At 39.4% G+C, this 12,681-nt stretch overlaps 1 protein-coding gene across 3 annotated transcripts in view; it reads right to left on the bottom strand.

The window, feature by feature from the left end:
- ntrk2a (neurotrophic tyrosine kinase, receptor, type 2a) overlaps positions 1-12,681 on the bottom strand; it is a 72,318-nt gene that overhangs the window by 24,695 nt on the left and 34,942 nt on the right. For all 3 annotated transcript variants that reach the window (XM_086076129.1, XM_086076127.1, XM_086076128.1), the window contains exons 13-14: positions 8,425-8,613; positions 435-565 (exon numbers count right to left, since the gene is read on the bottom strand). In XM_086076129.1, the coding sequence (XP_085932255.1) occupies positions 435-565; positions 8,425-8,613 (320 nt within the window). The remainder of the gene's footprint in view (positions 1-434; positions 566-8,424; positions 8,614-12,681) is intronic.

Below are 12,681 nucleotides of genomic sequence, written 5' to 3'. Positions count from 1 at the left end.
GCGAGTGGACGAGTTTCATTTAGACAAAAATATTACTTTGCCACCATTTTGTGTTATCTCAAGGGATATATAAACACTTTTGGCGGGCGTCCCAGATTTTCACTTCGTATACATTGAATGTAAAGATTTCTCACGAGAGTGCATGTTGGATTCTATGCAGTAAACTGTTTAATATTCTAAACGTGCTGCATGCATTCACTTCTGCTGCAAAAAAATATTGTCAAGCTCGCAATAACTTCCCCCGTCGATGACATTATTCCCGGCATTATTTGTGTACCAACAGTCGGTTTCAATCGGCAGCTTAATTTGACATGCAGATCTCTTCAATTCCCGCAAAGTCAAGGCAATAAACAGAATGGATGGTTGGCAGGCTTGAATATTAAAAACGAGACCACACACCCGCCTCTAAATTCAATCTATGTCATTGACGTTACCTTGACAGCCACCAGGATCTTCTCCTGGTCAGGAGACAGGTTGTAACATTCGGCGAGGAAGACTTTGCCGAAGGCCCCCTCTCCCAGCTCCCTCTTCAGCACGATGTTGTGTCTCTTGATGTGCTGGACGACTAGAGGAGGAGGACAAAGTCAGTCTTATTAGCTGATTTCTCTTCTGTTGGCAACTCATCCCATTTGTATGCAGCATAACAGCTGAATGCTGCTTCGCCATGTTTGCTTTGGAACCTGGGCTCCACCAATTGACCTGAGTTACAAAACAATTCATACATTTCAACCCCATCCCTTCTTACTTTCGGAAACATATTTTTACAAATGTTTTAAATTTCATTCGGGAGTCTTTTTGTGTGTTGTGTGCCTGCTCGCCCACAGCTGAATCACTCCACAAACCCGCTTTCTGTTGCTAGGCAACATGTGACTCCACGTCAGGAAATTTGGTGAAGATTTCACATCTCACCATGGTGACGTGCGTTTCCCTTTATTTCGCTTGGAGATGTTGCCGTAAGCTCGCACGGCCAGATGTGAAACTGCCCACCTGCATTGTAACACACCCCATGTGACCGCCTGCCCGCACACGAGCTGGGATTAATCAGTGATGTGATTTGAAGGCACAGTTGAAGAAAAGCTGTCCACTCAGAATATCACATTAAGATCCAGCCGGTCTCTTAAGGGCTGCATCGATTTACACGGAGGGCGAGCGAGAATGAGAGAGAGAGAGAGAGCGAGAAAGAGAGAGAGAGAGAGAGAGAGAGAGAGAGAGAGAGAGAGAGAGAGAGAGAGAGAGAGAGAAGCCGCTTTACGCTGCCTGCAGAAGTAACTTTTTTCAAATGTGAGACATAAAGTGGTAATAAGTTAAGCAGTCTGGTATAATTGTTGAACATTCTTTAACACAGTGGTTCTCATTCTTTTTTCAGTGACATACCCGCTTGAAATATATATTTTTTTCCAGCCAAGTACCCCCTAACCAGCGTAAAGCATTTCTGATTGAAGAAAAACTATTTATTTACCAAGTGCTGTGCCATCATTGTCAGATTTTTTTTTAAACTTTGAAACTTTATTTGTATTTCTGTGGTCTCTTGAACTGTTTGGAAATAAAAATATCTAACAATTTCTTTTTTTAAATAATTAATTTAATTCTAAAGAAAGATTTGTGACATACAAATTATTATTACCAACATCAAGCGTCATCTTTTGGGATCATAGTAAAGCTCTGTTCTCAAAAAGAAATAATTAATTGAATTATAAATAAAGTTTTCAAGTGATTGACAGGTGATTCTAGGTGGCATATGACAAATTGGGTTGAACCGTTCTGTTATGGGGGAGATGCCGGGTTTTTAGGACACTGAAATTGAATAGCCTACTGAATGTAAAATTCATTTTATGAACTTGTATTTTTTGAAATATTTACATGTACTTTTTAAATACTGTATATTTAAAAATGTCACGTCCCCCTGCAGTGCCTTCACGTACCCTCAGGTTTACACGTACCCCCATTTGAGAACCACTGCTTTAACACAACCCACAACACAGGATAATCCCTCAGGATAATCTTTGCGCGAACACCAAGAAACGTCCTTTTGCTGACTACGATTGCAAGGGACGAAAAATCTCTTTAAGTTGTCATATGCGATATGTGAAGTTAATTTAAGACATTGAAGAGATTTTAGAAGCAGGGCTGAGGATTGGTGAATTAGGAAGACTAAAGAATTGGGGAAAGGCAGCCAGGTTAATATGGAGTTAACACACATTTTAAAAGGCCTGAAGATAAGATAACTTGAATTTTATTGGACGTTCTCGATTGTCATTCCTAGAATACACCGTATGGTAGCATGCAGTGGTGCAATAGTAACACAAATTTAGAGATGCGCAAACAACCTCAAGCGGTGTCTACACATCATTGAGGTCACAATACATGATGTTGATTCAAGAGAAGTGCTAAGCGGGGAGTCTTCATGGCTTAGTGCTTATTGCTTAATAGTGCAGAGAGACGATCAGCTGGTTAAGTGGGGGCGGCGGTGTAGTGGCTTGGTTGGTAAGTGGATGTGGTGATGTGTTTTCTTCGAAATGAACAACATGGCTGAAGGTTTTTTTTTCTGAGACAGAAAAATACAAATGAGAGTGAGGGAGCAGTAAAAAAAAATTTCAATAACAACAAAAGTTTTGCTGTTGTGACAAAAATGGTCTGTCCTGCATCCCACAACAACAAAATACAGAACTAATTATTCCTTGTATTTTCCCCCAGTTTGGTGAAAGGACTGAGCTTATAAAATGCTTTCTACAATAGTGCCCATTCACACAATGGGAAGACAACCCAAAACATTTCTTTACGATACGTTGTATGCGTCTTTACTAGTCTAAGCATGGCATTCTGATTAATATTATGTGAGTGGAATGTAAATTAAGCAGTAAAAGGGGGCGGCCATTTTGCCACTTGTTGTCATCTGAAAACGACATCACAGTTGCTCAAGGCTCAGGTAACGACCAATCATGGCTCAGCTAGCCAAGGTCACATGACCAAACTCAGAAAACAGTTGAGCTGTGATTGGTCAGTACCTAAGTCCCTTTGCAACTCTGATTCCATTTTCAGTCTACAGTAAATGACAAAATGGATAAAAACGGGTTGATTTTGCTGATCATGACTTGAAATGGAACGATAGCAAATCAGGAAGTGACATAAAACTCGAGTTGTTGCCAGATACAAGTAGAAGGGCAACTGGTTACATTGTGTGTCTGGCAAACTTGATGCCCTGTGGCACCACAGTGCCTCTCACAGGTCAGTTTTTTGTACTACAACACATATCTAGTTGGTGAGAGGGCGGATGTTGGTTGAGATATCATTATGTGTGTGCTGTGCTGTTTTGATCTTCTGGTGTACACCACACACTTAAACTCCCAGCCATTTTCACTGAAGCAACCCCCTTCGCTCCCGGCTGTTTTACTGGATTTTGACAGATTTTGCAAGGTCCACTGAATATTCTGTTCTATTACTATAAAAACATGGAACATACCAAAAGAACGATTAGAGTCTCTTCTTTCATCAGGAAAAAAGTGTATTTGTATCTGTTTCCGTTTTTGCAGACTAGCATTATAGTATAGCTAAGTTTCATCATTATTCACAAACCTGTTGAAATTACTGGGGAAAAAAGCTTGTTGCAACATGGCCCTGGCTGATCTCTTATACTCTGCTGCCACCTGATGGCCGTTTTTTGTAATAATTACTATTGCTTTAAGCGACCACTTAAGGTCAGAAGCTGTATCAAAGCCTTCTGTATGCTCTAGCATAAATTTTTTAATATATATATAAAACGTATAAATACGTTTTTGGGAGTAAAGGACAAAGTATTATTTATGGTTTTTGGGTTTGAATGAGTTAAAGACCCGCCACACACTGAGCGACTTTGAAACTGAGTGTAGTGTGGTGAGCAAGGGTCTGGTTTTCAAGAGGGGCCAACCATCAGACCATGGTTTTACTGCAATTCAAAATTGTAATTGCTGGTGAATGTTGCAATGATGCAGGGTGACTTTGCAAAAGTTGAGTACTTGCCCTGGTCTTGAACATCCCTGCTTCAGTAGTACTGACAATATTGGATCCAAACATGTGGGCTTATTAAGTTTCTTTGAAACGGAGATCCTGTCAAATTGCCACATCAGAGCTGCAACAGAACATTCATCCGCTTTTGCCTTTTACACGTAGCCCAGCAAAAAGCAGCAGAAAAATGGTGGCTTTTACAGGCAATGTTAAAGGTGCTTATGCATCTCACTCTGTCTTTATTGAACATCTTTGTGGCCCTGTTGTTTACTCCCTCTTGCTTTTTAATTAACGTGCACCCCCATCATTTGCACCCTGCCACATTATCTCCCATTCTTCAACTGCAGCAGTCTATTTGCGTCAGGTGTTTTGTGTTTGTGGCAACGTTTAAGAGCGCCTGCCTTGACATTTCCTATCAAGCCCCCTCCACTTTTTCAATTATTTTGCCTGCTCCCTCAACAATATGTGGCCATGTCCCCACTCACACACGCACGCACACTTTTCACCCGCCTTCGTCAACATCTTATTTCCTGAATCAATCGCTCTCCCAAATCTTTCCACGACCTGACCTGAAATAAAAAACGCACATAAAAGCTATATCAACAAAATTGCATAGCTGCTCTTCGCCTGTGCTACGGAATAAAATACAGTGGAAGGCTCCAAATGTGCTACAGTTTGGACTTAAACTAATATTACCTGGAAAACTACTGTAAGTTTGTATTGGCTTGATTAACCAATAAATTGGTCAGACATTGACCATTCCAGGTGGTTATGAGCTTACCAATTTTATTGGTTAGCCAAACAACCAATGAAATAGGTTACAATAGAAAGTAAGTCTAGATAGATCACTTGGAAATATATTTATTGTATCAATTTATCGTATCCTAAAGGGGATGGGACAAACGCGGAGAACGACTTTTGCCCCACTTAGGTGGTTGTGGCAATCAGTGGTACTTAAACAATGTCAGCCACTAACACAGATTAACCAATATCTTGGTCAGAATGACCAATTTGTATTGGTATCCATCCATCCATCCATCCATCCTTCCATCCATCCATCCATCCATCCATCCATCCATCCATCCATCCATCCATCCATCCATCCATCTATCCATCCATCTATCTATCTATCTATCAAGCTAGCTAGCTGTCTAGCTAGCTAGCTAGCAAGTTTGGACACCACTGGGTTAAGCTATGCAAACACACAAAGACTGATTTGATTAAAAATTCATTTTCAAGGCAGCCTTTTCCAGAATAACTGGACATTGTGAGGATAGACCGGCCAACATCTTTGCTAACCGGCTTGTTTCAACTTGGAAAAAGATTTGGCATTATAAGAGCAGCAACAACTCGCTAGCCCTGGCTACCCACAACTGCGAGGAGCAAAAGAAGATGGATTTTGTCTATAAGTAATAAGTGACTCTGGTGAGTACGATGAACTTTATTGAAAGCTTTTATGCTTTTGTCATGTTATTTGATAAATGTTGATTGTAAACTGCTATATTGTACTGTAGAGGTTTGAAGTTGTTTGGAGGTGATGTATTGGAAGACAAAAGGGAACTGGGTTTCTTGTTTTAGTCATCAATTATAATAATGGTATTAATCCTCATGTATCGCTCATAAACACATGATGATATTTCACATTCAAGTGTCATTGGATGTTACAGTTTTAGTGTATTCTTATGTCATTTTAATGGCGTACAAGTCACTTATTGATTGTACATGATTATTGTTATGGCTATGATTAATATTCCGTTACCCAAAATGCTTCTGTCCCCTAAATAGGGTTATTTACGTTCAACTCGCAGCATATTAGGACTTCATATATTTTCATTACACAAATACAGAGGCTTCTAGATTTTTCAGGTTACCAATATGTTATTTCAAGCTTACAGATAGCGTGCGCGGGAAAATGCGGCCACGTGGCATAGAAGGCACACTTGGTGCCCCGTTGTACTCAAGGTTGTCATTTGATTGTTTTATATTCATGGCCTAGAAGTATTTTTCACACACATATTACATTTTACCACCACATTGGATAGACTAAGACATGACTTAGAACACAGACACTTTGAAACAGAAGTAATTTTCACACAAATATCTACGATCTTAGCGGAGGTTAGTAATAGACAAGACACATTCCGACTTGCGTATAAATTCGTAGCCGTAGGACTCTTAACTTCGAACCTTGTGTGTTTCCATAGATTGACTCATGCCACGTCCTCATCGTCAAGTGAGGTGTTATTAGTGTTAATGGGGCATGTATATAAGCACAGTGAATGATCAAATATGTTTCTAGCGTGTCACGTTTAAGTGCATCATAGCTCAGCCTCATCAACGACACTGACAAATAATGAGTCCATATGCAGCACAATCAAAGCGTCAGTAAGCACCCAGTGTATTACTTTTAATGGCAGTAATATACACAAAACACACACGCAATATTGACTAGCATTGATCTGCCTGCTTTTATTCTTCTCTTATGTAGTAAATCCTGCTGTACTGCTTGCTTGTGTTGCAGGCCTTAAGAGGTCAATCCCCCATTTACCATTATCATAACCCCCCCCCCCCCCCCCCCCCCCCCCGCAACCTCCACCCCACTCCACCTCTCTTAGCTAATTTGCTACACAAGGTCGCAGCCTGAAAAAGCTTTTATGACTTGCCAATAATCATAATGTCACATTGATGGAGCAGGTCAATATCTGAGAGTGTGCGTGTGTGTGTGCGCGTGTGTGTTTATTTTATTTATCTTGTCTGGCTTTCTGGTTCAAGCAACCAGTGAGTTTGAATCAACCACAAGCAGCCGCTTGTGTATGTGTTGTATTTATAAGCAATGTGACGTTAACTTTTTATGAACGGTAATGCTGCCGCTCGCACGTGTGCTTTTGATTTCTATTTATCCCTCAACGGCTGATATTCGACAAGGTCATCGCCATGACAGCAGCAGCGATTTCGCCATGGCAACCTCGACTTAACTTTCACAGATAATTTAAGCGTTGGCGCTCATGTAAAAATGTTACGCCTTTTCTTCCTGCAGCAAGGAGTTTATTATTATTATTTAAATATATATATATTTTTTATTTGATTATATTGTATGCAGTTACTTATAAATTGTATTGTTTTACACAGATTTTTTTTTCGACTCGTAAAAAGTTAGAGAGGGCTTGAATCTGTTTCAGTACTTTTTGCATACCTTGCTGTCGTCTAACAAGGAGCTTTGAAAATAAATCTACCTCTATCCATTTCTGTGGCACTTCCAGTCACTCTGATGCAGCCTGTTGATGTGACCACTTCCTGCTGAGAACATCCCGTTTGAACCCCCTCGAATGGTAAAGTACTGTCGATCAATAGGTGTTGTCTTGACCTCATAGGGTCAATATGTGAACATTATGATGAATAGGACTGTTTAAATATGGCAATACCGATGCCAGGTATGAGTAGGTATTCGACCGATACCCGGCCGTATTTCAAGTTATCGGTACTAAAAACTAGAAATGAGAAGAATAGAAAATTGTCATCATTCATGCAATTTAAAGGGAAAATGCTATATTTGGGTATATGGTTAATTTTTTTTAAATGATCTGTCTTTTTTGTGTGTGTATGTGTGTGTTCATGTTATGCATCAAAAGTACTTGTGGTATCAGTTCTTGGTATCGGTATCTACTCAACAGTGATAAAAAAGTGGTAAGGAACAATGTCCATATTTAAGGGGAAGTCAACTCCCCCCCAAATTTTTGGGGCAATAATAAGTTCTATACATCCTCACTAGTCTAAATATGTCATTCTGTTTAATATTGCTCTTTAAAATCTAGCCGTTTTTATCTTTCTCAGGGGGCGGACATTTTGCCACTTGCTGTCGACTGAAGATGACATCACAGTTGCGCAGGTCTCAGGTAACAACCAATCCCAGCTCAGCTTCAGAAAACAGGTGAGCTGTGATTGGTCGTTGCCTGAGCCCTGAACAACTGTGATGTCATCTTCAGTCGACAGCAAGTGGCAAAATGGCCGCCCCCTGAGATCGATAAAAAACGGCTGGATTTTGCTTTATAACTCATATTCCAAAAATGTCATATTAATCAGAATGTCATGTTTAGACTAGTGAGGTCACATATAACATATTATTGTCAAGAAATGTTTAGGTTGACTTCCTCTTTAAATATTACTTGTATCTGAATCAGAGAATGTATTCATGGATCGAACTCGGTTGTGAATGTTGTCATTCAGCTCTTTTTTGGATAACAAGTTGTGTAAAAAGTACTGAAACATTGAATCGTGCATTTTAGGATCATCCTGAAATTTTGTGAGTTGTGTGTACTGTATAGTTATTTGAAACCACTACTACATGACAGCTTTCTGTTACATCTGATATATGTATATCTAATTTCAAATATTATTTTTTAGTAAACTTTGGACACCCCTTGGTTTAGGAGTTGTTCTACTTACAGGTGTCCGTCTTGAGCAGACTGTTGGAGCTCCTGAAGTACTGCGGGTTCTCGATGACGGGGATCTTGGTCATGCCGATGATGACGGCGTCGGGGCCCATCTCGGAGGAGGTCGGCGTGTTGCTGCCGTTGGAGACGTGGTGAAGGGGCGAGGCAGAGTCGTCGTCGTTGCTGATGACCGAAGACGGACCTGGAAGAGGACAGAGGCAGGTGGATCGTATCTTTACGACAATGGCGTGCCGAGCCGTTACACGGACTGCACATGCCCGCCGCAGCCACTCTGATTGTATGAGAGGCATGGGAGACTTCATTAGGTTGTTAAGCTGTTATTAGCCAAGATGGAGGAGATGAAGACTTAAGGAGAGGCGCTTAAGTTGTGCTATTGATCCAAACAGACTCCTGTAGGAGAAGAGAAATGTCAGTCACGTGTGGGGAACATTCATATGGCGTTACAGTGGATGGATGACTGGGCTCCAAGTACATTTTGTATTGTAATCGATATAGACTGGGCATGAAATGGATGGCTCTTTCAGAAAAAGAAGGCATAAAATTGACTTGAATTACTTTATACGGAGTTTAGTTGTCGACCGTGTGTCTAAGTACCACATTAATTATATGATTATTGTAAAATCACTCAAAACCTTCAAAACATTTTTTTCCAAAGTTTTGAGTTGTGCTGCTTGAAAGTGCTACACACCAAGGCTATTAAAGTAAACAAAAACTACCCGGCAACGCAAAAAGTAAAACTAAAATTGAAAAAAACATTTTAATTAATGAAATAAAATTAAAATGAAAACTAACTGAAACTACATTTTGCACAGAAGTATTTACTTTATTACACGACACTTAATGACCTTTTTTTCGACAAAACTTCCATATATTTAAAAACAACTAAATCTAATACTAAAACTAATAAAACCTAAACTAAAACAAAACATTAAAAAAATACAACTAATACAAATTAACAAACTTAATAAAACTTTTTTTTTAACTTTTTAAAAAACTTTTTTAAAAACATTTTTAAAAACTTTTTAAAAAACTTTTTTTTAAACTTTTTTAAAAACTTTTTTTAAAAACTTAAAAAAAACCTTCTTTTTTTTAACTTAAAAAAATCAAATCAAATAGGGCCATTCTCCCGTCCCGTGTGTGACATTCTCACTCACGTGACGCAAGACACTTGCCTCAGTATCTCTGAGAAAGGAAGTGAAAAATCTGCACTAAATATATATGCTGACAGAGCTAACCTATGAGCAGACACAATAAATATCCTATAATTTATAGTCTTGATTATTGCCTAAGCTTGAAGCCCGGAAGAAGAACAGAATCGTTGTGAAAATGTTACACACGTGACGGGATAATGGCCCAATAGTCAAAATTGAATAAAAAACTCACTTATAGGCCTTGATAAAATAAAAATAAAAATCCAGACCTATTATAACCCACTCAACATACAGTAGGCGTTCAAAGCTAAAACAAAGTGTTAATGTGAAGAAAATTAGCACAAGCAGCACAATGTGAAACTGCAACAGCGAGCGAGTCTTCCCCTGCAACAAAGGGGCACATGGGTTTGTTTTGATAACAACGTGAAGGTGTCATTAGCATGTAATTAAGACAGTGAAAACAGAAAAACTGTGTTTTCATACAACTTCTCTTTTTTTTATTTTTAATACAACTTCTCAATAGTGTTGCCGCGTGCGTTTGCGTGCTCGTAGCGTGAGCAACAAACAGCATCGTAAAATTGGCAGCGGTGGGAAAACTAACTTCAGTTCGGGTCACATCACAAACAGTGAAAAATCATTCAAACACACAAACGCACATTCATATTAAAAATATCAGCGTGGCTCAAGGCCAGTGCATTATGAGCTGGGATTGATTTCCCATGAGCATAAAATGAAAATGGATGTCTTTCCTCTCATGCGGCCGCTTCCAATGAATTTTAACATCCAGCTGCAGCCGAGGGGACGTGACTGACAAAGAAGTGTGTATTTGTGTGTGTGTTGTGAGGGACAAGCTTGACCAGCTGGCTTGGACGTACGCACGTTGGTGACTTGGGGGGGATTGAAGGAGGCTTGATAGGGAAGCAGAATGATAATAAATAGCACAGCAATAGATGTATTATAGAAAAGCTGTGTGTTGTTGTAAAATTGGGATATCAAAACCGTAAGAGAAGATTTAGAGTATCTACATTTGCCTTTGACACAATACTAGGACGGGCGAAGGAAGTGACTTGAATAAAAGTGCAGGATGGATTCCATCCCCCATATTTTACGTCACAGGAAAAAAGGTGAAAACTGCCAGCTTTTAGAGACAGTCTACAGTCTGCCGGCTAAAAGACGACTTTTTAAGGCCATTTTGATCAAATTTAATACCTCTCATTTCATTAATATGACCACTGGGAGTGAGTGACATGGACTTTAATTTTTTATCGCAGTATTATGCAATAATAGTTATGATATATCTATAAAAAAACGAATTAACATTTTTAAGACCTTTGAGCGGTGGCTTTAAAAATGACGGACTCTATTTTTGAAGGCAGCGTACGAGTGCTCGGGTGTAAAAACTGGCGAATCTTGAGCTTCGTGCGGATACAAGCCTCATTTGGCATGTTTGAGAATTTGGCAGGCCGCGCCGCGCCATGCAGACCGATGGCATTTTTTTTTTTACATGCCCCCCGGTGCACCTGATAAAATTGGTGTAGACAAATCTCTAGACCAGTTGAAAGCAGGTCTAAATTGTGGTGCAGGTGGTGTAATGTAATTTTGTTGTATTGTTTTTCAAGATGCAGGTGGGCACATTTATTATTATTATTATCATATTTAATATATTTTAAATTCAAAACCCCTGCACCACAAAAAAACAAAACAATTGAAGGATTCTTGGATGGTTCCGTTAATTCCAATCTGTGTAATACTAAAATGCAAATATGCTATTATATGCAAATATAGCAATGGTGTATTATTGTGTCTGCCATTTGTAAAGCCTTTCAACAGTGGATTTAAGGATTAAGGATCCTCAGGTACCTTCCAAGTGCCTTTTTTTTTTTTTTTTTAAGATAATGAAGGCCTTCATTTTGGACAATCAAAATTTTCTAAAGGACAAACAACAAGCACATGGTTTCTAATTCCTTCAAGAAACTGAGCTGCTTGTTTACGTCTGCCAGCTAATTGCTCATTTGTTTAGCATTCTGTGGTCGTCTCTGTGTAACAAAAGGAAGGGCACAGATACGTGCAGGTTATTCTTTGTTGTGTGTGTGCGTGTGTGTGGGAGGAGCTGAAGATCATTAACATACAGAGGGTCTTGGGGTCGGATCGTTATAAATACGGTTAAGCCGAGGGGCAAAAGGAGGCTATGTGAGTGTGTGTCTGTGTGCGCACGCGCGCGTGCACGTCTGAAGGTGGCGTCAGGTCCACTGGGAGTGGCTTGGTAAAAAAAACATGAAGGAGAAGATGAGAGGGTGAGGTGAAAGTATAAGTGGGGTCAGGTTAATAGACATGGAAGCCATGTTTAAACTGGCCTACGGGGGGGGGGGGGGGGGGTGAATCCCCCACTTAACTGTCAATAAATCAGCAGCAGTCATGACTGAAAGCTGGGTGGCGAACGCGTGTTATCGTCAGACACATTCATCTTTTTTTTTACATCCCCCTATAGGGTCAAAAGATGGTGTCGTGGAAGCCAATAAACATGTTCCCGAAATGAATTATTCTTGCCTTCAAATGCGTCGTTTGTGGAGGTTTCAAAGAAAGAGCTAATGTTTGGTGGCTGTCAAGCCAAAAGATGTTTGGTCCCAAAAAAAAAGGCATGAAGTCAGTTGATCCAAAATGGCCGACACATGTCAGTGAGTTACTTCATTTAAAAAATAAAATTACTTCTTTATTATTTTTTAGGTTGGGCGGAACACAAAACAGTATTAATCAACATTCTACCGGCAAGCAAGTTTCAAGTTCTTGTGCAAAAAATCAAGCAAGTCAAAAAAGTCGAGTCAAGTCATCAGTAATGGTAAAATGTGTAAAAGTTAAATGAACAATATCTGTAGGCCTACTTGTATTTATACTAGATACATTTCACAAAATCCATTGGTTCGGTTCATAACTAAGTTTTGTGGTTTCTGTTTTTGGTTCGGTCCGATATATATTTTTTTTAAACAAATGGGTTTTCTTTATTTACATGATTAACAAACAACATTTTAATGTTCACAAATCATTTTCAGTTAAGATGGTGCTTTTCATCTCCCATTCTGAGGTAACGATGTAAATCTCTG

The sequence above is a fragment of the Leptonotus elevatus genome, chromosome 5 (genome assembly GCF_054856555.1).
Source record: "Leptonotus elevatus isolate MCC_2025b chromosome 5, RoL_Lele_1.0, whole genome shotgun sequence".
NCBI lineage: Eukaryota > Metazoa > Chordata > Actinopteri > Syngnathiformes > Syngnathidae > Leptonotus > Leptonotus elevatus.
Note: the sequence above shows the minus strand (reverse complement) of the source record. Positions and strands in the feature narration are given on the sequence as shown.